The following is a 26,252-nucleotide window of genomic DNA, read 5'->3' as shown; positions in this document are numbered from 1 at the left end:
TTTATTTGCCTGTATGGCCTCAGTGGGATCTGCCAACAAGAAGGGGAAAGGCAAACACATTTTAAATACATTTGTTAACATTTCTGTGGGACAGGCTATTTTAATTTTGTTTCTTCCTTGTTAAAGATTAGAAATTATTAATTTACTGGATGGATTTGTTGGTGGTTGGTTGTGGTTTTTGGGGTTTTTTTGTGAAAGCACACAATAGCAAATCTTTGCCCGAGTTCAGGGTTGTATATACTGCCCTTCCAATCACAACTCAATTGGTTCATAAACTTGTAAAGGCAGCACTAGGTTTTGGGTTTTTTTTCAGTTGCCTTCTCTTATGATCTACTTATGCTTCCCCAATATCCTCATTTGCATGTATGCTAATGTCAGTGCATTTTTTTGGGGGGGGCATTCCCCGTGAACTGTTTGCACACAGGACTGCATTAAAATCTGGGTTTTTTTCTGAATAGGGAAGAAAGCGCAAAGGACTTTTGCGTAAGAATTTTGCTGTTATTTCAGAAGCCCCTTCCTATGTTTCTTCTACTCAGTTTAAAAAGAAGTTTAAGTAGAAAATCAAAAACATCCCAACAACTAACCATTACGAGTTACACATAACAGCTGTAACTGAATGATCCAAACCTCATTTACCAACATAACGATAACAAGCATGGAATAGAGCCTATGAACACGGAAATCCACAAGAGACTGGACTGAAACACATCAGAAGTTTATTAGCTGTGAGATCTATTTGTCCGAGACATCTCTGGGGAGACAGGCAGATAACTCTTCCAGCTCTCACAATAAAGGCAGTTATTTTTGATTTATTAAGATAAGGGAGGGGATCGTTTTAAGATTTATTTGTACCGCTTCCTCACTTGTGTTATTATTAATTCAAAACACTGACCAGAAACATTCTATTCTGACCATAATCAATCCCTACGAACTCACTCAGTAGCTATCTCTTAGGTGCAAGATATTGCACTGGGTTTTGTTGTTGTTGTTGGTTAGGTTCTGGTGGGGTTTTTTGGGGTATTTTTAAATCAATATTTGGATTTTATCCTTTGAACAACCCAAGGTTGATCTGTTTTGACACACGTGTGCCATCTCCTGGTCAGTGATACTGCCACATGCATGCAAACGTCCTTTCAGCATCCTCTTTTGAGACATCAGAATTAAACCTGCAGTTTGAAACTGACCAAGGTCAAGTGGGATGCCATATGCGTAATAGTTTAATCAAAAGACCAACCCGATAATGAAAAGCTATGCACAATGAACCCTGACAAAGTGTTTAACTGCTCCCGAAAAGACAGTTACTTCAGTACTTTAAAGAAAACCTTAATTAGAATTTATTTCAGCCAGTAGAAACCTGACATACAAACCAGCAGTTTGTGTTACTAAAAGCTAGCCGTCCAGTAAAATGTACATATTCTGAACAGTACTTCTGTATGTGATATGTAACAGCTTCTTCAGTTTCAGTACACATATACATACCAAGGAACACTGAACATGTAGGGCCAAACATCTGTAGTTTGACTTAAGATTTTCCCCAGGAAAAGGCGTAAGCAAGAATGTAAGAATTGATATTTGCCCTAGCTATCATTAAAAATTAAACTTTCTTACAATGGATCCATGAACCTCTTAAAACTTAATTACCATTTAGGCTCCTTGACATTTGTCCACCCAATATTCACATAAATCTTTTTCCAAATGTAGCTATGAAGCCTTAAGGGTATAATGTTTTGAGGAAAAACAAGCATGTATTCATATACAATCTTGTCTGTTCATGAGGCATTCCTGTAATTAGATGTTACCTGAATACAAAATTCAAGGCAAATATAACTCCAACAGGTCCACCTTCTTTTCCCTTTTCCTTATTTTAAAGTGATTATGCTATAAAGTACACTAAAGATATAACATTGCAAGAGGAAACAACCCAGAGAGAAGTTCTGTCGTCCAAAAAAATTTTCTAACTATAGTAAATTGTACAGTGAACTGCAGAGGTATCTTTTCATAACAACCCAATGCCATTCTCAAACAGCTATGCTTATTACTGTCCAAAGAATATTTACCAATTTTTAATTGTACGTATATTGTAACATACCAACTATGGCAAGTTCATATCACAATCTAAAAAAAAAAAAAAAAGAAACCATTTTAAATATTGATTAAAGGTGAAATTTAATTACATTAATTCTGAAAATTAATTCTAAATGTATTAGATTTTAATAATCCATGTCTATTTGTGGTAGGAGAAAAATCTCCCACAAAAGACAAAGCTCATTAAGCCTATGTTAATCATTCAGTACGACAGAGCACTGCAGATCATTCTTCTTTCCCTGAAGCTCAGCCTGTTATAGATCCTGTACCATTTCTCAATTCAGAGAATTACAGTTGCCTCTCCCCTTTATGTCTGATCTTTCACCCTAATCAGTTCAAATTAATTTCAAAAATTTAGACAGTAGAATGCAGTCATCTTCTCTAAGAAACTGTCAGGCCTTACGCAGAATTTCTTACTTGCAGAAATTTCTGAACTTTCATGTTTCACACATAAGTCGGTTCTGATAATACTAGCTCATTCAAAGCTGCCAATGACATTGCAAAACATGCACCAAATGAGGCCTTTTAATTAACCATCTCTTCACTTAAAAGAAATACTCAGTTGAGATATTAAAATTATTGGTTATAAAAATTTGGGTATGCAAATAAACTTAACTCCAGTGTGTTGCTTCATTAATCCTGTATCAACAGGCCAGTCTTGTCCATCCTTCAAAATCTGTGTCTTTAGAAGTCCGTCGTCTAGTATTTGCTTACTGTGCATTTACACCTACAATTCAGCTCTACTTAGGCAAAAGGCACCTTGGCCAAGCCAGTAAGCTCTACTATCTGTAACACCTCTGCTTTTACTTTCTGCTGAATGTGCTGTCAAGATTTTTTGGACAACAGCTGCACATGAAAACACAGACTTTTTTTTGTACACTGGGGCCAGGTTAGCATTCACAATGACAGACTTTATTTTTCATCCCGCAAAAAAAACCCAGAATAGTCAAAGATACCAGTTTCAAATTAATTAAATTCAGCTTTTGGAAAGTTACAGGATGCAAGTTATTCCCCAAGCAGCAGTTATCAAGAAACTGGATAAAACAATAGGGCTAAATCTACCTTTTTTTTCTCATATTGTATCAACATCATGGCACTCTTCCCCAGTATTGGATTTACTGAGCTATAAATATTTGCGGCATATTCCAATTTATCTGGAACAAGATTTGGTTTTCCTGAAGATGGAGTATGTGCTTATCTTGAAAAAGGTATCTATACATTTTATCTTGTTAAGAAAAAAAAACTTGTCCTAAACCCAGGTCTGACTCACATTATTCAGCGTAACACCACAGTTCTGTGTTATCTTCAACTACCCTTGGAGCTAACAAACGATTACCAAAAACAATCTAGTAATGATAGCTACAATATAGTAATAGAAAACAAACAAAAATTCTTTAAGTTTTTCTTCACAGGAATTAAATTCTTTCCTTTTAGCCCTGATACTCTACTTCAAAACCTTATGAGTTACTGCAGTCTTTGTCAGCAGTCACATTCACTGAATCAGAGAGGTGCTGATGGGTAAATACTGAGAGATCTTGTGGTTCTCGTTAGCATACAGAACACACCATCTGACAGCTACTAAGAAAATACTTTCATTACTTTACCTGAACTTTGTATAAGAAATCTGTGATCCAATTCTCTTAATTTTCATGTTCAGTACTGAACATCACAGTAGAACCATCACTGCTCAGCGTGACCTTGCCAGCAATAAGCCTGCATAACTTCTCAAAGGTACCACAAAGATTTTTAACTTTGGGAAAAGAAAAGATTGTTGTAAGAGGTATATAAACCACATTTCCATTAACAAATGGTTCCATGCTTTTTCCAACAACTAGTTTTCCAAGACCTTCTGAAAAACAGCTCATCGAAGGTCGGAATTTGGATTTTCTCTCGGTAGGATCATGTTCTGACATTAAATGGTTCAGCAGACTTTGCTTAATGATTTGTGCTGTGAAAATAACTTCGCTGACCACTGCATTCTGCAGGTACTTCTCATCTTTAAGACTTGGATACACTGCTTTGAAGACCTTTACAACACAGAAGAACAAATACAATGTTTATCATTATCACTGGCTCAGATTTTAACATTTGCCTGTCAAAAAGAACTTCTAAAATGAGAACATAATTTTTGATTCAGTCCTGTCTTGCTTATTAGTTTAAACATTTTCAGGTAACAAAAAACTAGACAATGTCACAAGTATTACAACTACAATGGCAATTAAGTAAGTTAATGGAACTTCAAAAAAAATAAGGCTTGAGTCTGCAAGCTATACCTGCAGATCAGGCAAGGTGTAGACCTGCAATGCTTTAATTATTTCTAACCATTCTCTTACTTTTCACATTACTCCTCATGAGGCTCTGGTGACAGTTTCACAGCTACAAAGATTCTAAACTACTTCTGAACTGTCACCTTGAAACAGGGACTGCAAATAATCTAAAACGTAGAGGCCTTTATCATGGACTTAGACTCCTTTGATCTGATGGTGTGTGTTAATCACACCTAGGACTGGATAGCAATGGTAGACCACAGTAAAAACGCCTACAGAGGAAAATCATAGAATATTTTACTCTTTATTCATCCTTCTAAAGGAAGCAAATAGTACTTACCGTTTTGTAAACTGCTTGAGTGGGTTTCTCAGATTGAGCAGATTCACTGGTTTGAGGATATTTTCTAAGAAACACAGCTATTTGGGTACAAAACCCAACATTCTCCATTCCTGTTGGCGGGTGCCCTACACCAGTAAATTCCACCGAGTAATCATAACATCTAGCAGTCTCTAGAGCCCTAAGAAAGGCAAATTATCCCAATCATACTAAATATTCATCTTTTAATGTGATAAAAATGCATTCTCCAACAGAAGCAAGACCCTAGGCCTGATAGTTTCTCTAATAATACCCACATGCCTGAAGATAAGCACTGTCAAAACTTGCTGAATCTGAGCTGTAATCATATCCTTACCACAGTCCGAATCATTTAGTATCGGTAATTTAGGCAACCAAACATTATTGTTATCTCTAAAATTGAAACACATGTTCACAGTTGGTTACTGTCTTAAATGCACAGAAAGTGAGCTAAAACCTACCAATGTTAGAGAGCAAAATTTTTTGAGAAGAACCCATAAAAAACATACACCCCCCAAAACCAGAATAGACCAGTTACTAGAAAAAAAAACCCTGAGGTTTGTTGTAAATGTATAAAATCTACCTCACCCATGTTAAAGGTGAAAGAAGTGATGGGGCAGGGAACTAACATGGCACTACTTACCTGCAACATTCTCCATGAAGCAGTAGTAAACTAAATTAATATCTCATGTATTTTAGAGAATATCACAGTATTGATATTTCACAACACAAATGTAAAGACCTTCTCCTCTCTCATGTTTACAGCTCCAAAAAATACCACTCTGTCAGTGATATAAATATTTTTAATTCACTTCTATCCAAAAGCAGAATCTAAATTTACTTTAAGTCATATAAATGGTGTCTAAGGTATTCATGCTCAGTAATGCAGGCTGGTTTTAGTATCATTACATAGGAAAAAATAAATGCTCCAAGCTTTTCAAAACTATATACTGAAAAATCACTGCATACTTTAAACTCTATGGCAGAAACAACCTAATTCAAGGGGCAAGTTTTCCAAGATTCAGTTTCTGACCAAGAGTTGGCTATTGAGGCATGGCATCCTTTACTGTGCCATGTATTTTCTTCCACAACTGCCTGACAGTTGACTGTTATCACAGGATATACATCCCACTCTCCCTTTTGTTTTTATTAGATCTACTGGTATTAGAGTAAGATACATCTCATGCAACCTTCTGTCATGTACATATGTTCTGCATAAAATCTTTCATTGTGCCATGATCCATTAAACTACCCCTTTTTCAACATGTTCTGCTACTCTGATTATTTGATAAATCTGCTTGCATACCCTTACAGAGAGGTCTGGACTAATTGAATGTTTTGATGATGCACCATACATAGTGAGCAGATTTCTTAGGTTTTTGTGAAGCATTTCTATGGCAGGGTATTATTATGTGAAAAAGGTTAATTAATATCTTACACTTCAAATGCATTAATGCTAATAAAGATATATAAAAAGGAAAGTAAAAGTTTTAAATATTTTTTGCAGAGCAGTTACAGTAAAAGCAAGCTAACCTAACAACCTTCACGCAAAATCCATGGAGCACGCTTAACTATTGATAACAGCAAAGAAATTTTCACCAGATCAGTAGGTGTGGAACTCCACTGACACCAAACCACATACACAAGCCATTCTGAAAATATATAGCTGTTCCTTTCACACATTACTGAACACTCCAAGCTGCCTGCATATGACGCTCAGTAAGCTTACCAGCTTTGAAACTGCACTTGGTTCCATTCAAATTTGTGGTCTGGATGCCTGAATAACATCACTCCTGGAAGCAAACTGTTAAACTCAGAATTTGGAGTACTGATCACAACTATGCTTGGAGCCATGAAACCAAACACCACTTCAGGGAACTTCTTTAGTTCTGGTTCTTCCAGGTGCTCTATTCTGTAAAGGATAAGTTTATGTATGTCTTTAAAAAAATGTTTCTGCGTTTTAATCTTCTTAACCAGTAAAAAAATACCCAAACCCAACCTGTGCCTGTACTCTGTAAATTTAAGCCTAGCTCTGCAATATTAGCCCTGGCACTGTAGTTGAGTAGCAGCTTAGAGATTTTGTCTGAGAAAATCTCTTACTGCATTTTGTACTTTTTCATCAATATCCTTTTTCCACCATAAGCTAGCAAGCTTTTAATTTCTTAGTATGGTTAATTCAAGCACAATTTACATGCCACTTTCTTCTGCTTGAACAGTTTCCTCCAGTCTATTTAAAGTATGGACATAATTCCAAACCGAACCTTAACGAACTTAGAGAAGTGTAGTACATTGGCCTAATACTCACAGTTCAATACACGTTACCAAGTCAAAACCAAGCATGCAAGGATCTTTCTGGGCAACTGAACCATGATGCAAGGTAACAGTTAGGGATCTTTCAGATGGTTTCAAATAATCAGCGGGAAGAGGAGACAACCTATGCCTACAAAAGTATTTAAAAAATTATGTTATAGAAAGGACCTTAGGACACAACAAATTGTGCATGCAACTGAACTAGCTAACACCCTACAGAGTTAACCTTTTTGAGATCTACAAGGTAACTATTTTACAAGGATAAAAAAAATAATTTCCAATACAAACACTGTTATGACTATCTACAATAGGACAGAAAAAGCAGAGGAATTAATCCAGCAGTTGTCTTTCATATTTACAAAATATTCCACTATACTCTCAAGCCACTTGGAAAGCTGCTTGTAAATTCAGATAGTAGCTCAAGTCTAGACACATAGTAATTCTAGCTTACACACACTTTGCAAGGGTTTTGGGGAAGTTATTAGGCAAGCATATTAACCTATTTTTTCCAAATAAAATACACTCAGAACTAAAAGATATGTTCAAATTTCATTCTGAAATACTGCATCAGACAAAGCACATGATAAGCATTAAATATAATAAAAGGCTACTTTTATTTATTCTTGAGAAAGCACAAGTCATAACGTCAGCATCTAGATCCTACATACTCATTGAAACCACAATAATCAGCTTCTAAGACAGAAATGTTGGGTGTTCCTCACCAGTCTGGCCCATGCTTCAAAAGTCACATAAACTATTTATTTTAGAGCCTTCTAAGCGAAACACAAAACATTGAGCTAAGCTTCCCATTTAAAAAATGTTAGCAAGCATGAAGTCCCCACGCTGGTGACTAAAAAGAGTTACATGTGCAATTCAAAAAGATCAGATTTGCATACCACAGCAACGTCATGTATTTCCATAAACAGATATTATTAATACAATGTATTAGTACCTTTACAAACAGTGTATTTCTTAGATGTACACACTTTCAGGGCCATTCCATGACTCAGACCTTTGCTACATTAGGTGAAGTTAAGGGCATCCACAGCCCAGCCCACAGACACAGGTGCAACTTAACTGATTCACAACAGCTAGCTCTTCATTTGCCAAGCTCGTATTTCCGCATTTACCTTCATTTTGAAATTCTTTTTAAGAAATGATGTAACGTGTTACTAGGCCAAGCCAAATGCAAACCTGAAATTAACACAAAGCAAGAACTTACATTTTCTCTTTCATTACGCTTGCACAGATATCTAGCCCAGCTAACACCTCAATGCAACTGCAGGATTTCAGCATCCAGAGAAGCGTGCAGTCAGCACATCCTAAATCTGCCACCTGTAAATTAGATATTAAACAATGTGTAAATGCTGCATATTTCCAAGTAATTTCAGAAACTTTAATAAAATAAGAATTCCGTATTTATGGCAAAATAGATTTTTAATAATAAAATAAAGCATTTTGCAATCTTAACTAAAATTTACAGTTGCAAGTAGGGCAGACATGAACTTGAAAATTATTTTAAAAACATATATGAAGATCCTACAAGATGTTTTAAATGGATTAACCTTTTACTATTACAGCTATAAACAATTACATGTAGAACATCCCACTGAATCCAGACAATGTCTTCCACATAAACAACAGTAAGATATTATTTTAAGTATTAAAGCTGTAGCCATTTTCACATTCACCACTGCTTTTCACTAGACCACTCTCCATCCAAAACAGAGATTAGGGTCACCAGCAGCCAGGTTAGCAGCAAAGCATCTGCATAAAACAAGTTTACAGGCTAAGTCTAATGTTTAAGTGGGGAAGGCTGGGGATATTCAGACCACAAAGTCAAATATATAATAGATATTCTTTCCTGCAAGCTTAAGAGGTAGCTGAGTACACAAACCAAACCCCACTGTTCTTTCCCTGGCTAAGACAAGGTTGAAGCACACTGCTCTGCTCTCAGTGTGAAAATCCTGAATTGTTTCTATTCAGTTTACCTCTACCCTGCAGGTAAACAGGAAGTTTACACCCCGCACCCCATTTTACATCTTAAATCAGAAAATTCAAACCTTTAAATACAGATGCAACACTCCTGAGTATGTTCTCTTTAAAAGCCCATTACAGTTCCACAACATCATAGACCAGATTAGATTTTTATTAGCTATCAGAAGTATGATTATGTGAGCACAGTGCTGGTGCATTTCTCATCAATGTTTTGCATGCTCCCTAAGACATTAACATCAGTTTCAGAGTTAAACACTGAAAACAGGTATTTCTCAACTTTCCGGATTTTGGGAGGAGGTGCTAGGGGGAGGGCATATTAGAAAACAGCAATTACTACACAACATTACTGAAAGAATTTAACTTTTCAAAATGAGTATCGAAACAAGAGCCCTGGTATATGGGGAGGGGGGGGGAGGAAAAAACAGGAGGGGGTGACAATAGCTGAAGAAAGTGGAGGATAGTTAGCATCACATAATCCCATACTCTTAATGTCACTTCTCATCTGAAAACATCCAGGTGAATGATGAGGAAAACCCGATATCGTATACGGAACTATTGGCTCTAGAAAGCAAAACCAAACTATGATGAAAGCTGCTTGAACCAAAACCCTTAGCATTAAACTAAAACCAGAATGCCACCTATTCGCCAAAAAAAGCTAAGGCTTTTTTTTTTTTATATTTTTCCCTCTTCCCATCGATTAACATTAGTTATATGTCACCCTGAAAAACAAAACATGATCATCAAGTGTCTGCTACGGCAATTTAGTTTTCACAATAGCTCTTCCACTACTGTTGTTTCATAATTAGGTTAGCAGGTTATCTACACATTTCCTGTCTTCCTGAGATACCTAATGGTAACTGTTCTGCAAATGTGTAACATAAAAAGGCAAAACATACTAACCTTCTTAGGTTTGTATTTCCCCACTAAATCTTTAATGAACTGGTAGCGTTGTTTGTACAAAGGGGGTATAAATTCAGCAATTCCTGTAAACTGTTCTTCTTGAAAGTTCTTATCCATGATATTTCGTCAATGCTAAAATAAAAAGTTAACTCTTACTTTCTGAAGTACTTTATAACATATCAAATTACAGAGTTTACAGTTTTCAGTGGCATTCAATTCACTATTAAGCAGAGGTAGATGCAATCCCAGTTCTGTTCAGAGAATGACACAAATATAGGAATTAGCAAAACTAGGCACTAGCTGCTCCCCCCACATATAGCAATGTAAATAACCTCTTTATAAACAATTAGAAACCACATACAATCATAAAAAAACAAGTTTTTTTAATCTGTTAGTCTTCACCCAGCACACCTACATAGTGTTTACACAACTGCAACATACTTAATCTTCCTTAGCTTTTCTGACAAGAGCAGAAAAATAATTTCTCACTCAGGTTCCTGCTGTCTTGTCTTGTGTCTATCATTCATTTTATCTTCCAATTCAGATAATTTTGTATCTAGGTTTCTGTATGTATGGCTCAATACAACTTCTACAATGTAACAACCAGCAGGAAATACCTGATAAATTACTGCGTTGTGGAAGAGGAGGTGGTCTGCTAGGCTTCAACTTCACTACCAGCTAAGCCTTGGTACTAGCGCCTGCATTTTTAAGTAAACCAACATTAATGCCACGTGGCGTCAGAACCATTAGCGCACCTCCAGCCCCCCCACGCCTCACCAAGCACTACGCCGGAGCACACACAGCAGCTCACAGGCCCCATCCCCACTCGGGCCCGGGCCCCAGCGAAGGGCGAGGCGCCAGCTCCAGCTCCCGGCAGCAGGGCACGCCTGCCGGCAGCTGCGCCGCCCCGTACGTCTCTCACACGTAACTACAAATACATGTACACAACCAGGAAATAGGCTCAATGTTCAGGCCAGCCGTCCGCCGCCTCAGGGGCAAAGCGAGCCCGCTGGGCTCCCCTCACCAGCACCCGGCTGAGGAGACGCCGCGCCTCCCGCTGCCCGCCCGACCCTGCTCGGGCCCCGCACCCGGCAGCCCGCCGCCGCCTCAGCCCCGCCGCGCCAGCACAGCGCCAGCCGGGCCCCGGCCCTTCCCCGGCCCCGGCCCTCGCCCAGGGGCCGCCCCTCCGGCAGCCATTCCCTCAGGCCCCGCTGCCCGCCCGCCCCGGCCGCCTCCTCGCCGCTGCCCGCGGGCTCCCCCGCGCCTCCCCCGCAGGCTGACCCACCGCCGCGTCCCCTCCGCGGGCAGAGCGCGGCGGGGCGCCGGAGGGAAGGGGCCGCGGCCTCCCCCGGCCCGGCCTCGGCGCCTGCAGGACCCCCGAGCCAGCCCTGCCCGAGGGAGCCCCGGGGAAGCGGCCACCCTGGGTCCCCCCGCCCCGGCGGCAGCTCCGCGCGGCAGCACATTTATTTACATCTTTTAACGCAGGAGGATGGCTTCCCGCCCCCGGTAATGCCAGACCGTTGATCGGCATCACACGCACAGCCAGCGGGCCACCTGTTGTATGTATCTGTGCCCCTGCCAGCCTCCCTCTGTGGCAGTAACGGGTGATGAGCAGGAAGGGGTGTCCTTAGTGTTCACACCAAAACACCTCGCTGCGCCTCGTGCTGTTTCTTGTAGGTTCTGTGGGACCCGGGCCAGCTCCTGTGTCTGCGGCCGACTGTTACTCTCCGTAGGGGGAACTAACGCAGTTGCACCGGCTGTGACTGGCAGTGGAAGAGCTCTGCTGGGGTGAGTAAGGGAGAGGCTACCAAAAAAAAAAAAAAAAATCGACGTCTTTTGCAAGATTTCATTAAGTATTTTCCACACTGGGGCGAGATTTGTGTCTTGAAGAGCTGGCATCTGCGTGCCCAGCACAGCAGGAAGGAAAGACTCTCTCCAGCTGTCCTGTGGCCCTTCCTGGTCACAGCTGTTGTGCATCCCAGGGGGCTGCTGTATGAAAACGCTAGTGTGCCTCCTGTGCCGGGAGCTGGACAGAGGGAGGGTGATTCAGGTGGTAGGGAGGGTAAAGAAGATTTGTTAACTACATTAGACCACAATTCAATCTGTTTTAGTTTCCAGAAAATACTAGACCGTTATATGCTGATACCTGACTAATGATTTAAACTTGAGTCTTGGCTACACATTTCAAGTTTTACAGGATGTGGCCTTGAGAGCACATTGGTAGCTAACAGCAGGTTGGCTACGTTGTTTACTTAATAACTAGAAAGTGTATGCAAGCGTCCTTGCAAACTGGCAACCCAGACATTTTCAGGTATTTCAAGTTATTGGAAAGGTTCTGTTCTGTTTGAGCTTTATTTTTCAGGTTTTGGAATACAATAGCAATTAGCTTTTCTTTGTATTTATTTTGGTTTATGAGTAGTAGAAATAGGGAGCTGTATGTTCAATTTTACCATTGTTATTCATCTGTTTTAACAGCGAAGCACTAACAGCAGTGTATGCAAGTAAGACAGCCTGAGAGTTGCTAGTTCAATCACAGTTTGGATTGCAAACAGGTTTTAAATAAGTGTTATAATATTACCAACCTTTACATGGATAGAAAATTTATTTTAAAGTATATATACACCTGGTCAAATATTTTTATAGGATTTTGTCCCCAACAAGATTTAAAGACCTGCGGAACTCGGTTTGGTCATGCACAGAAACTATGTTTGTATAGGGAATGGTTCCCATGAAATCTCTTTGACTAGTCTAATAAATCGACTTTTTCTTTTTAATTAGGTTTTTGCTTTTTAGAAAAGAAAATACATGGCAATTGAAATAAGGGGTTTAATACCTTGTACAATGAAAAAAAAGATAGCTTGGAGGCTCTTTGTTGTATAACTCAGTTGCTCTTTTTGGCCGTTGAGTCATTGTTTAAGGTTAAACTATCATTTAGTACCTATGTCTCAATTAGGCAGTCTGTAAACTGTGCATAGTATTTTCTTACCTTGGAGAGATATTGTAAAGTTTATTAATAGAAGTCTTTCACTTCCTGGCTTAAAATTGTATAGATTCTGGTATCCTGTAAAATTCCACTTGTAATTCAGTCTGACATTCTTAAGAACACAAAAAGGTATAGGGAAGGACAGCAGTAAAGTTACAGTATACAGTAAAAGTAAATTCATTACACATTGTGCATTCATGCAATTTCCTAATAGTTTGTGAGACGTCATTCCAAAATATACCACTGTGAAACCTTTAGAATTATCAGATGTTTAATACTTCATTATCAAAATAATATCATCACAGAAATATCTTTTTTGATCCATATTAGGTGGTGAAATTAAATTGGATTAGAGATCCAATCTTTTGAAGATTGGCAATATGAAAGAGATGGAGAGGGTTATTAGCAGTTTTAAGTTGGAAAATCTGCTTTGACTCCAGGGTGTCTGATCTTATTCTTGATAGAAAAAGGTTTTGAAAAATTCTTCTGATTATTCCCCACTACATCAAGTAATTTCTTCTATTATTCTCTCACTGAAAAAAACATTTAAAAATATCCTTTGCTTTAGTCTGTTTAAAGTTTTGAGGTTTTTTTCCTTTATGCAGTGGTATATCTACTTAACACTCTCAAGGAATCGTAGTGTAATTTATGTTGGAAGGGACCTTCAGAGGTTATCTAATGCTCCCCCTGCTCAAAGGAGGCCCAAGTCAATGAGGCTCCTCAGAGACTTCAGTTCAAAGGTATTTTTCACATTACAATCTGTAATTTCAAACTGAATATTCAGGTTGTATTCTGTACATTATGCCAACAAATTTAAGCAGATTATTTTTAGAGAAGCCTGTTACTTTTGTACCATGCAAAGAGTGACAAATTATATGACTATACTGAAATAAATGCATCTCATAGTAGAAAGTCATGAACAAAGAAATCCTAAACTGCTAAAACTTATTTTATCCTTCAGTAATTGGGAAGAGTAAGACAACTGTATGTAATACCTGTACTTTCCCTTTAAAGTTGCAGTGCCTATTAATGCAGCACTACTGCCAGAAGACACTAGTCCACACTGATATTTGACTGGAAAATACATGCAGCAGTACTGCTTAATCTGTAACTCAAGAGCTACCAACCATTCCTCTCAAACCAGATTCAAAGGATGTTTAGTGACTAAGTACTAGCATCTTTCTCCTCAGCTTTGACTAACAGATTAGGCCTGTTTGAGAAAATTCAGAATTAATCTGTGTGAATGAGAAGTGAGGCTAGGCCCTTGCATACATAGATCACCGTACTCTCACTTTCTATAATTACATGCAGTTCTTTGCAGTTTGCAATTGAACATCACCTTGTTGATTTATTTTTTTTTTCCTCTGGCTTTATTCTGTATTAAGACCAGCTGGGATGCCTGAGGGAAGAAAATCTAATTTGGAGCAAATGGATTTATAGGTTGCAGCTATGTCAAAGGTTTCAGTATCACCCCCAAAGAGGGATTGCATAAGAAGTACAAAAATGTTGTCTTACACAGAGCAAAAATACTGAAGTTTGGAACATATTGACTAATTATTCCACCAGAACAAGATAAATGTGTGAAAATACCATTTGGGTAATATAAATTACAATAGAAATACAGGCTGTCTTGGTTATACAAGACAAATTAAGGAAGAGCTCAAAGAGTCAAGGGTACCCTAAACAACAACAAAAAACCCACTGAGCTTCAAATAAAAGTTACTACCCTAGCTAACTGTCTCCAGAACATGATTACTTCACTACCGTAAGGACATGTTTTTAGAATTAATTTTGTGATTCTTTAATTTCATATGAGATTGTTAAATGGGTATATACTACATCGAGTTGGTAGAGTCCTGTGACAAGTAATGACGTTTCGTGAACATGGGAAGAGGAGGCCAAAAAGAGACTGATGAAGTTATTCCTAGAAGAGGGGAGTGATGACACTAGATAGCAAAATGGGCAGCTTCGAGAAACTGCTAACTGTCAAGGCCCTGATAAGAACGCTTTTCTGCTGCAGTGCAAGCTATTAAGATATGTTAAAGGGCCAGAAAAACCAAGATGAATTACTGTTTCTCAGGTTTTCAAGGTGTAATGAAGAGTTAAGATACTCAAATGTTGCCTCCAGCAGTATTTATCTCATTTTTAAATTGAAAAATCGAAACTAGTTTTAAATAAATAGCACACATGTAGGGATGCTGTTTCCATACCAGCTTCCCCCTGCGCCTTTTTCCCGATGTGCTGAGCAACATGGAGCCCTTCTCTGTGTGTGCCTCTGAACATGCTTTGTCCACCTATGCCCGGGGTACAGCCATTTTGGTGGACATTGTTATTTTTTTGGACAATCATCTGATGTTTAGAATATCTTGGCAATTCTTTTAAATTGTGCATTCAGCTGCCCTTTCGTACCTCAGGTTCAAGCCTGACACCAAAGTACACAGCTAGGGTCATTTTTGCTTTTGCGAGAAAGCACGTAATTCAAAATCTGGAATTGGAAACCTTTGGATAATGAATTAAACGTAATCTGACAATTCAAGTTCAACTCATCTATCAGATATATTTCAGGTAAAACTGGAGGTGTTTTTCCCCTCTTTCATTCTGTTAGCATTTAAATGTAGACAGTTACTGTGTGAAATCCAGCTATTTGTTTTCAAATGCATTAACCCAACTCTGATTGTTCCGAGTCTGTACGTGGTATCAGTAATTTCATAGGGACGTTCAGCTTGAATGTAGCAGCAGTGGACAGGGGACAGTGCGCGTTCTCGTCGGGTATGGCCAGGTTCTCAGAAGGTGCTGGACCCTCGCCAAGCCGCGGCCCCCAGTCACCAGCCCTGGTTGCAGGTGACCAGGCCCGACCCTGCAGCCCGCAACACACGTTCTTCCCCCGAGATCCCCGCGTACTGAGCGACCCCGTCGTTATTTCTTGGCTTCTCCGTTAACGTGGAGGCAGCGGCGGGCGGCCGGGTCTCGCTTCCGCGTTCCTGCAGCGCCCTGGCGGCCTTCCCCACGGCAGGGGTGGCCGTGCCGAGTGCCTGGCTTAGGGCGGCGCGTCACGGTGGTGGCCGCGGCTGCCGCCCGGCCCGCCACCGGCTCCCCTCGCGTTCCCCGGCCGGGCTCTCCCCGCCGCGGGGCCCGCGGCTTGGCCGTCAGGCGCCGCCTGGCTGGGGGGCAGCCCCGCGGCCGAGCGGGCCCGGGCCGAGGGCCAGCGCTACTGCGGGCGGCCCCGAACGGCGCGGGGCGGGCAGCGGCTCGGCCTGGGCTGCGGGGGGAGGGGGCGCGCGGCCTCCTCTTCCCCTTCCCCCCGGCCCCCGCCGCGCGCTGCCGCGCTCCCCCGCGGGGATTGGCCGGCTCGGCCCCGGAAGGCGAAGCCGTCACTTCCGCAGGGTCCGCCATCTTGTCAGCAGTCGGCGGAGGCAGCGCCCGGCCCGGCAGCCCGCGCTCTGGTGTGGCGCGGCCGCTCGTCCGCCTCGCAGGCCGTGTGCCGCCGCCCCGCTCCGGGCCCTGAGCCGCCATGGCCAACAACAGCCCCGTCGTCGGCGCCGGGAACTGCCAGGGGCAGCAGGCGGCCCAGCACCAGCCTGGCGCCGTCCCGCCGGCCCAGCAGCAGCTGCAGAGCGGAGCCCCTAAGCCGGCGGCCTCAGGCAAGCAGGGCAACGTGCTGCCGCTCTGGGGCAACGAGAAGACCATGAACCTGAATCCCATGATCCTCACCAACATCCTCTCGTCGCCCTACTTCAAGGTGCAGCTCTATGAGCTTAAGACTTACCATGAAGTGGTGGACGAGATCTACTTCAAGGTGAGCCCGCGGGCCGCGCCCTGGGCGCCGCGGACTCCTCGGGGCTGTGCTGGCGCCTGGCCTGGGCCTCCCCGCGGCTGGGGCTGGTGGAGGGGCGAGGCTTTGGTTGCGGCCTGCGGATTCTCTCTCTTGCTTTCCTGCCCCTTATCTTGCGGTAAGGGATGGGAGCAGATATCTTTTTCTTTTTTTTTTTTTTTTTTTAACGCTTATTCGGGGGAATCGAAGGTGCTGCCTTCTCTCTTTTACAGAAGAGGCGCGTGTCGCGTCTCGTTTGGAATTACGGAGCTGTAAGTCAGTTTTTAAGTGGGCAGCGTGAGCCAGGGCAGTGGGGATGAAATGGCCGTCTAAGGACTGCGCTCGCAGTCGGAGAGAGTGGGGAGGGGACCCGATCTGCATGCCGCTTCTAGAGACAAGCAGGCCCCGCTGCCTAGCAGTTGCCACGCCGTGTAACTGCGCAGAAGGTACTGTGCTGACTGTAGGTGGTTTCAGCAGGAGGTTGGCTGCACGTGGTCTTCTTCCTCAGTTAGAGGTTAGGATCCCCCTCCTCCAGGCCCAATAAAAAGCTAGTTCATTTTAGCGCTTCTCTTGGCTTTAGGTAGGATGTGCTGGGGAGATAACTGAACTGTATTAGTGCACCCATGTCTCAGTTCTTGTTTTGTTAGCAGGATTGAATCAGTTTTGCAGCGAGGCTTCCATCAAGCCAGTCTCCCAGGTAGAGGTATGCATAATTAATGCTCATCAACACAGCCACATTCTTTGTTCCGATCATGAGAGCAAAACTTAGATAATTCAGCCTGCTGTCTTCAGTCAGCTGTACTTTGGTGCTTACTGAGATATTTTTCTCAGGTGAATCTATTTTGTTTGATAATGTTACTGTGTCAGTGGGTTTCAATGCACTTTGAAATAATAATAAAAAAAACAAACACAACTTTTTTTGTCTTATTTAACCTGGGCAATTCAAGGTACTTAAGGCACTACAACTGTAAGAAGTAACTCCAGGGAAGTATTTTGAATTTTTTGGCATTGCTTGCACTTCCTTATGAAAACAGTGCTACCGTTTTTCCTCTTAATGACAGCACTTGTCTGCTTGTGCTCTGTCATTTGGAGCTGACTACTTAATTCTCCTAATACTTGGAGTAATATAGATTGTTGACAAAGCTTCTGTAGAGTTAATTTACTGCTTACTGTGTATGAGAGAGAAATAATTTGTTCTGACTGTCAGTAGGGAAAGCAGCAAAGTTTATTTTTCCAAGTGATGGTGAGAGCTGAAAAATTTATAAAAGAAGCATATTTTAAGAAAATTTTGAGAGCTTACTGTATTTTACATGGACCCTTTCAGATGTAGTAAAAATACTTGATGGGATTCATCTTCTTGGTATTGGTAGAGCTCAGCTGCTGTAGGCCAAATAGTTTGCTTGTCTGTGTTTCATTCCATAAGTGGCTTAATCTTAAATTGGGGAGGAATTTTGACATACCATTAAATATCTGCTTATTAATCTAATGTACATAAAGTTTGCCTACTGAACTTGACAGTTCAAACCCTGACTCAAAACTGCACGCTAAATAAAGAGAAAACTCAGCCTCTTAGTTACTCATGAGTAATAGATGTGAGGGAGAAGATAAGCTGATGGTTAAGGTACTTCATTGATAGGCAGAAAATTTAAATTCTGTTAGTGTTTTTAAATTCCTGAAAGATTGCTGGCTGCTTTTTTTTTGAGTGCGAGAGTGCAATATCCACTATACCAGGGATTTTTGAATATTTTTGTCTTTGTTTGGGAACCAAAATCAGTGGCTAATTAAAAAATTAACAATTCTGGGTGCTGGATTATCAGGAAAGATGATCTTGAGTGATACAGGCAGCTAGGACCATCTCTGAAGACAGGGACTCTGTCTAGATATTTGAATTAATTCACTTGTAGCATTGGTCTCCTGTTTCAGTTCTGTATTTGCAGAGTGGATGACTTCCTCTTTCTTTATCCCTGATCTTTAGCACTGTGTGCATGTCCTCAACTTCATTTAATCTGTATGCTTCCAACAAGTTAAGCAAATACAGCAGTCTTTGTAGGATCAAAACTTCAGATACTTTCTTCTGAAATAAACATTGTTTTCAGAGCTTTGGGTTTTATTACTGATATCTGTCAAAACCAGCGTGTTTATGTTGGTTGTGGCCAATAAATATAACCATAATTAAGAAAATTGACAACTACATTGTGATAGTATCATACTCGATCCTTTGACTAGAAAAAATACTTTTCATTTCTTCTGAGAGGCAAAACCATAAATAATCAGAAGGATGCGCAGCGTTACTGCTGTAGTATTTGTGAACTTCTCATAATGATGCTAATAATACAGGAAGTTACAGTGGAATTTGAATTCTAACTATTGGCATCTGTCATGTTTCTTATTTACATAAGACAGCAACGGTAAAAAAAAACAGTTCAATGAGTCCAGCCGTTAAATTATCTCTTGATTTCATGTGGTTGTGTACATAACCAGTTTTGTTTCATGTATTGCTAAAGAATTTTAATTTGTGAACTACAGTATAACTTGCCACAGACTTATCCCCAATCCAATATAACAGGGTTTTAGCTTTTTTGACTTGCTTTTATTTATTTTTTTTAAGTTGATGTGTTTAGGAAATATACTTGTTTGACCCAGGCCTTATTTTTCTGAATTTTACAATTTCAAATACAGTGTAGGCAGTTTTATTGTTCTTAGTTTGTTTATGACTCTTATTGTGAAATGTAAGGAATGGTGTTGGTTAACTGTGTTCATGCACTTATCTCTAAATGCATCTCAAAAGATTTGAATTAGGCAAGCATTGCTCATTAGTACTTGGGAACTGTTTTATCGAAGATCATCGGTCTGGTCTACAAGAAAAAAATGGCTTTTTAGATTAAAATACTACACTTTATAGACATCTTGTGTCCTAACTGTAGGCAATACTCAAATCTCTAGTTAGGCTCAGTTATAAACATAAGGCTATAGGTTTTGACTTCTTCAGCTATACATCAGCAGGTATCACTGAAGTTGTTAAAGAGACAGTTTATTTATTTAAAGGTGATTGTTTAGTCACCTTAGAAAATAGTAATGATGGGGTTTAGTCATCAAGTATTTGAAAGTACATGCATTATAGGATAAACATGGGTGCTTGCTTTGGTGGTGTGGTTTTTTTTTTGTTTTTGTTTAAACTTCATTATTTTGGCCATAATTTCTTAATGTGGTAATTAAACAAAACAAGTGCTTTGTTGTAACGGCAAAGCAAACTTGATCTTGTATTTGGTAGAAGACAAGCTATTTAAGATTGATTTAGGATATCTGTTGTTTAAATTAGGTTTGCATAGGCAGTTAAACGTTATGGAGGTTGTGATTGTAATGCTCTTTCTTCCCCCTCACCTCCCCTTTCAGGTTACGCATGTTGAACCATGGGAAAAAGGGAGCAGAAAAACAGCAGGCCAGACAGGGATGTGTGGAGGGGTAAGTAGAAGTACGTGACGCCTTAAATTTTTCTGTCTGGTAAATAAATATCCCAAGCATAGCTAAAACTTGTTTGTATATTGGCTCAGTCCCTAGATGTTATTATATTTATTACGAAGAGTTGATATATTCCCCTTGCTTCCAGAGCTGTGGATGCAAGTAGTGTTACTTTTTCTGCATAGCTCAGTTTGTAGACTTAGATTTTATCCTATATTAGTTATCATTCTTTTGTAGATTTGGGGTATGTCTTTCAGACTTCAGTATTGTCACCTACATTTTTTTTCTTTTGAAAGGTACGTGGTGTTGGAACTGGAGGAATTGTGTCTACTGCCTTTTGTCTGCTCTACAAACTATTTACACTGAAACTCACTCGTAAGCAAGTGATGGGCCTTATAACTCATACAGACTCTCCATATATTAGGGCTCTTGGATTTATGTATATTAGGTGAGTGTCAATATAATCAACTAATGCCTAATCTAATACACAGAAAGCCGTATGAAAATTTTACGGGTTTTTTTTGTACTTTAAGGTACACACAGCCACCTACAGATCTATGGGACTGGTTTGAATCCTTTCTTGACGATGAAGAGGTATGTCGGCGAGGGTAATAATTTGTTTTCTTTTGTTTCTTTTCATGTTACTACTTTTAGGCTTAAACATTGTTTTGATACGGTTTTCTGTAGTTTGAATGTTGCGATGTTATGTTCTTGAAATGTCATTAATTAGTGCAGAAAGCAGGTCTGAGCTGGGACCTGGGTCATTTTTCTTAGGTTTCAAATACTTAACATAATTTTCCATTGGTTAGGATGTTACTGTGTCAAATATTACAAACCTGTGTGAAACAGGATTATTGAATCAGAATGCAGTTAGCAGGCTGTGTAAATGTGGCTTCTGTGTGGTTTTTAGAAAAACAGTTATTTTTAAGCAAGGTATAGTAAGTCCTGAGAGTGCTACATTTGTATTTTGCATTTTTTACTGGGACAGGGGGAGTTCAATTCGTGCTTACATAGAAGAGTGGGAAGTGTATAGTAGAAACCAACATTCACCTTGAAAAACATAACCAAAAATCTCTGTGGTTATTATTCGGGTCCTGGAATAACTAAACCCAGGATCTCTTCAGAGGAGAAACAAACAGCCTAATTATTGCATAAGTTGGTATTGTGTCTGGTAACCTTAATATCTTTGCTAACGGGGCAAAAAAAGAAACACAGGTTGTTAACTGAAGAGCAGTAAAGAAGGAGAATACCTCTGGTACCATAGCCCTGATTTACTGTCTGGAGAAGTGGAGTAGGAGTTGGTGGGTGCGGTTTCTCGGTCTATGAAGTTGACTGTGCAGTCTGCTATGTGCTGTTGCAATTTGTATTTATTGAGCAGGTTTTAAATTACATTCAAGACTTAAGAATGGAACAGGAATGATCAGTTGCCCTCTTCAGTGTGACATTAGGCATTTACTTCAAGAAATTTCAAATGTTGTGATTGCAAATGATGTCCAAATACTCGTATTAAAAATAGTGTTAATTATGCATGTATCTGACTGCAATGCAGTGTATTTATTTTAAACAGCTTATTTCATGCTAAGTATCAAAAACACTGTGCAAAGGGAACAGCTTTATTTCAGGTAAACCTGTGTTATTGTATGTTTGTAACAAAAATCAAACCACATTTAAATCTTGATTGCATTGCTGTGGTATCCTCCTTCTCCCTCAGGTGGTGCTAGTTAATGTGAACTCTTCTCTGCAGTGTTGCATTGTAACTTATGAGGAGGATTGGGGTGGCTTCATTCGCAGGGTCCCACAAACAACTTGATTTCCAGGACAATAAAGCCATCACAAGTGCGATTCATTGTGCAGGTCTTAACTGGTTCATTATTCAAAGCACCTTTTTCAGTTTTTACATTTCAGTCCATGCAGATATTGGTTATCAGCATATATTTGTTGTTGTTTAAAAACTCCCAATATATTTTTGGCGTTAGTGTTTCTTTCCCAGTCACTTTCAGTAGCTTTGTGTTATGTAGGAAAAAGTGCGTGGGGCTGCTTGTCTTGAGTTTCTTCCCTAGTCCTGGTCAAGCTCAATAGGACAAAGCAAATTTATATATATGGAATTACTTAAACCTACAGGAATTTTTGGTTTTCTCCAGTTCTTAAATATGGGGAAGCAGTTCATCCTTTGTCATGCTGCTGTGAAAAACTTCCCAAGACACAGGGTTAATTATAAAAATGTTTCTTATGTTTATTTTGTTCAACTGTACGTGCTCTCCAGGTGCTACGTTTAACTCCTTTTTTTCTTCTTTAGATCTCTGCAGCGAATTATATTTGGAAAAACTGTATATCTGAACACTTAAATGTGTGTGAGTGCAAGCAGTTTTACATTTAGATTTTCTCTTCCTGTTTAGATAACAAATCTCACTTTCCTTGTGTGCTTGCACTATAGGTTTGGGACTGACAATAGCTGACTAACATGTCCTGAGCTGTGAGAGGGCATAGCAAGAAGGCCTTCATGCGGTAATGACCCTTTTCAGAGACAATGGTCATCATGGATTATGCGTTTCCAATTATTTGTTCATTTATTTATTTTTTTACATATTTCTAAATTAGAAACCTCACTGCTTCATGGCAGTTGGTTTGCTATTGCTTCCAATTCTGTTAGGATGCCATTTTGTACTAGAGGTTTTCCTATGATCATTTTCAGATAGGCAATGATGTAGTTCTTAAATGATTTAGGCCACAGGGTTGGGTATGATGGTATGCCGTTGTACATCCACAAAATGGAGTATTAAATGTAGTTTGAGAGGACTTCTCAACTTGTGGCGTTTAAATAAAATGCAAGATCATACCATATAACCAGACTGTGTAAGGGGATTTTGCGTTAATCTCTTCATCGACAGTCCCTTACCATCCAGATGGCTGCAGGATTAGTATGTGCCTGCATGCATATATATTAAGTCCCATTCCCTATCTGTAACGTACTGCCAAATCCAAAGGGTGCAGAGTTTGAATTTTTCTAAGGAAATGTATTAGAATATGAGACAAGTAAACTTTCATAATCATGAGACTTCAAGAGGGCAGTATTGTAGCAGCATTTTTTTTTTTTAAATCAGTAACGAACATTTTTGACCATCAGGATATTTTTTGCTTGTATTTTGTAGGACCTGGATGTGAAGGCAGGTGGGGGTTGCGTTATGACCATCGGGGAGATGCTTCGTTCCTTCCTCACTAAGCTTGAATGGTTTTCAACGTTGTTTCCAAGAATTCCTGTGCCAGTCCAGAAAACCATTGACCAACAAATTAAAAGCAGACCCAGAAAAATCAAGAAAGATGGCAAGGAGGGAATGGAAGAAATAGACCGGCATGCAGAACGTAGACGTTCAAGGTCATATGCGTGTTGTTTTGAAAATGAATGTTAAAATGTTGGAACTACTTAGTACCAGTAACGTGTTGTTTTCTTACTGAGATTGGTTTTAAGGCAATATGCAAAACCTTTGTGGTTGCTAATGGATTAAAATAATCAGATTATATTTGGTATTTAAGATTATATATAGACTGTGCACCTAAAGTGTAAACTGGAAAGCAAAGAAAGTCCCTTAACTTTAAAAGATTGTGTTTCTTATTGAATATTTTTTATTTCAAAAGGTCTCCAAGACGATCCATCAGTCCCAGGAGGTCTCCCAGAAGATCCAGAAGCAGAAGTCATCATCGGGAAGGCCATGGATCATCTAGTTTTGATAGAGAACTAGAAAGAGAGAGAGAACGGCAGAGGTTAGAACGTGAAGCTAAGGAGAGAGAAAAAGAAAGGCGGCGATCTCGGAGTACTGATCGCACACTCGAACGGAGGCGAAGCAGAAGCAGGGACAGATACAGAAGCCGTAGTCGAAGTCGTGACAGGAAAGGAGATAGGAGAGACAGGGATAGGGAGCGAGAGAAAGAAAATGAAAGGAGCCGGAAAAAAGAGAGGGATTATGATAAGGAAAGAGGTAGTGAGAGGGAAAAAGATCGATCCAGAGAAAGGTCAAAAGAAAGGAAGAGTAAGGGTGATACGGAAGAGAGGAGACACAAAGATGACAAGGATGACAAGAAACACCGGGATGACAAGAGGGATTCCAAAAAAGAGAGAAAACATAGTAGAAGTCGAAGCCGGGAAAGAAAGCATAGGAGTAGGAGCCGAAGTAAGAACACAGGTAAGCGCAGCAGAAGCAGGAGCAAAGAGAAATCAAGTAAGCATAAAAATGAAAGTAAAGAGAAGTCAAATAAACGAAGTAGAAGCAGAAGCAGAGGAAGAACAGATAGTGTTGAGAAGTCCAGAAAACGAGACCAGAGTCCCAGCAAAGAAAAATCTAGAAAGCGTAGCAGAAGCAAAGAACGTTCCCACAAACATGATCACAGTGATAGCAAGGACCATTCAGACAGACACGATCGTCGAAGGAGCCAAAGCACGGAACGAGAGAGCCAAGAAAAGCAACATAAAAACAAAGATGAGACTGTGTGAACTCTTTCAGAAGTGGATCACATTGAATCCTATAAATGTTTGATTAAATCCTGCTTATTTTTTCTTAAAGTTGAGATTGTGCAGTAGTTGATGAGCACTCTTCTCCAACCTCCCTCTAGGCTGCAGATTGTCATTTCCTATTTTGGGTAGGGAAGTGCCTTTGTAAACCCATTCAATGCATTGACGGTTTCAAACCATTTGTTTAGTTTAATTCGTAATGCAGAGATTGTTCTTGCATTTTTATTGTTCAGATGTTTCTGAAATGTACAGTCTGTACATATGTCCTGAAAATGTTTTAATTCCTTTGGCATGGTTGCCATGTTGGTTAAATTTGTATGAGGCAATAAACTGCCACTAATTCTACTTTCATTTTGTAGACGTGGAATTATGGTTTGTATCCTGAAGTTAGCATGGCTGTGCTTTACATAATGGTATGGCTTTTAGGGATGGATCTTGAGTGTGTATTATAGCAGAGATATTTATGTGCATACAATGTGCATTGAGGGCTGGAGATTTAGAATTAACATTTATGTCCACTGTACCTGCTGTTTTTCAAAAGCTTTTAAAATGTGTTATGTTGTTGATCACCACTGGTGTTGAGAGTGGACTTTCAAGGAGATAGTGGTTTTGATGCAAAGATTTAGATTATGTTGGGGCTTGTTTAGGAAATCTTTAGAAAGGCTACCTCAAGCGGACACTGTAAAGGTTGACAGATGAGAACCGTAGCCATCTATGCTTTTTATTTGTTTGGAAGAAAAAAGGTTACATGCTTCCATATTTTTTTTAAAAAACCACAATTTACCCATTTGTGGTCTTTTAATGTGTTTAGTCAGCAGCTGCACTCTTGTCATTTATGATAATCCTGGGCTAATAAAGGCATTGAAGACAGGAAGAGGGAGGTAGGAAGAAGAAAATTATTACAAAGGATTTCCGTTTCAAGCTTCCAAAGCATTTTTATAAGTGTAAACATTTAAAATAACAATTACCTGATAGTGTCCTTTTTTAAGTCATATTTTCTACAAATAGTAAGGTTTGCAGTTTGTGCTGAACATTTCATCTGGCAGATTTTTTTTAAACAGGTTGTTAGAAGCAAAAACCAAAATGCATTATAAAAAAAAAAATCATATCATTAAAGTCCAAGTCTATTTGATAGATTATTCTGATGACTTGTATACTAAGTGAGGAGAACCATCTGGAATAAACTCTCAATTAATTCCTTTGTATTGGGTGTCAGCTTTTCCCTGCATGTTCCTTGCCAGTTGAAGAGTGTTTGGGTTCCTCCACGTTTCATTTTCAGACTAAGTGACACTTGGTACGAGTAAGGGCTTTCATGTAGCAAGGACCTTTATAAGGAAGATGAAACTAACAGAGAAATGCAGCAGCCCCAAAATAGGGAGAACATTAATTGTGACTCATTCATGATCATGAAGTGACCTGAAGGTAGAAATAAATTGATATTTATGCAATTTTTGCTTCTGTGTGATGCAGGTCATGTAGGCATATTTAAGTATTGTTTGTTTTTTTAAACCTCTAGAAGAAAACAAACATTGCTTGAATTTCTAACAATATGCTTCATTCCATAGGATTCAAGGAAGCAA

General features: G+C 39.8%; 2 protein-coding genes across 6 annotated transcripts; one reads left to right on the top strand and one right to left on the bottom strand.

The window, feature by feature from the left end:
* Positions 1 to 1,204: 1,204 nt before the first annotated feature.
* HENMT1 (HEN methyltransferase 1) lies at positions 1,205 to 11,702 on the bottom strand. Of its 5 annotated transcripts, none has more exons than XM_040611204.1 (7): positions 11,201 to 11,702; positions 9,916 to 10,047; positions 8,240 to 8,352; positions 7,013 to 7,147; positions 6,437 to 6,619; positions 4,693 to 4,870; positions 1,205 to 4,112 (listed from the first exon to the last, which is right to left on the bottom strand). In XM_040611204.1, the coding sequence occupies exons 2-7, from the start codon at positions 10,030 to 10,032 to the stop codon at positions 3,726 to 3,728; spliced, it is 1,113 nt and encodes a 370-aa protein (XP_040467138.1). In that variant the 5' UTR covers positions 10,033 to 10,047; positions 11,201 to 11,702; the 3' UTR covers positions 1,205 to 3,725. The 5 variants fall into 5 exon arrangements, with proteins under 5 accessions (XP_040467138.1, XP_040467140.1, XP_040467141.1 ...); XM_040611206.1 differs by having other exon boundaries at positions 11,387 to 11,702; XM_040611207.1 differs by lacking the exon at positions 11,201 to 11,702 and adding an exon at positions 10,860 to 11,051.
* Positions 11,703 to 16,280: 4,578 nt separating this feature from the next.
* On the top strand, positions 16,281 to 25,877 carry PRPF38B (pre-mRNA processing factor 38B). The gene is made up of 6 exons (XM_040611201.1): positions 16,281 to 16,694; positions 20,103 to 20,171; positions 20,465 to 20,616; positions 20,702 to 20,762; positions 23,318 to 23,541; positions 23,802 to 25,877. Exons 1-6 carry the CDS (start codon positions 16,410 to 16,412, stop codon positions 24,652 to 24,654), a joined length of 1,644 nt encoding a protein of 547 aa, XP_040467135.1. The 5' UTR covers positions 16,281 to 16,409; the 3' UTR covers positions 24,655 to 25,877.
* Positions 25,878 to 26,252: the final 375 nt, after the last annotated feature.

Source organism: Falco naumanni, chromosome 11 (genome assembly GCF_017639655.2).
Source record: "Falco naumanni isolate bFalNau1 chromosome 11, bFalNau1.pat, whole genome shotgun sequence".
Taxonomy (NCBI): domain Eukaryota; kingdom Metazoa; phylum Chordata; class Aves; order Falconiformes; family Falconidae; genus Falco; species Falco naumanni.
The sequence above is the reverse complement of the archived record's forward strand: the minus strand, read 5'-3'. Positions and strand labels throughout refer to the sequence as shown.

Coding starts and splice junctions, on each gene's coding strand:
- PRPF38B (XM_040611201.1), top strand. CDS start 16,410: ATGGCCAACAACAGCCCCGTCGTCGGCGCCGGGAACTGCCAGGGGCAG. Junction 16,695..20,102: donor TGGACGAGATCTACTTCAAG/GTGAGCCCGCGG, acceptor CTCCCCTTTCAG/GTTACGCATGTTGAACCATG. Junction 20,617..20,701: donor CTTGGATTTATGTATATTAG/GTGAGTGTCAAT, acceptor TTGTACTTTAAG/GTACACACAGCCACCTACAG.
- HENMT1 (XM_040611204.1), bottom strand. CDS start 10,032: ATGGATAAGAACTTTCAAGAAGAACAGTTTACAGGAATTGCTGAATTT. Junction 4,871..6,436: donor CAAGTGCAGTTTCAAAGCTG/GTAAGCTTACTG, acceptor TGCCTTTCTTAG/GGCTCTAGAGACTGCTAGAT. Junction 4,113..4,692: donor CTCAAGCAGTTTACAAAACG/GTAAGTACTATT, acceptor TGTGTTGTAAAG/GTCTTCAAAGCAGTGTATCC.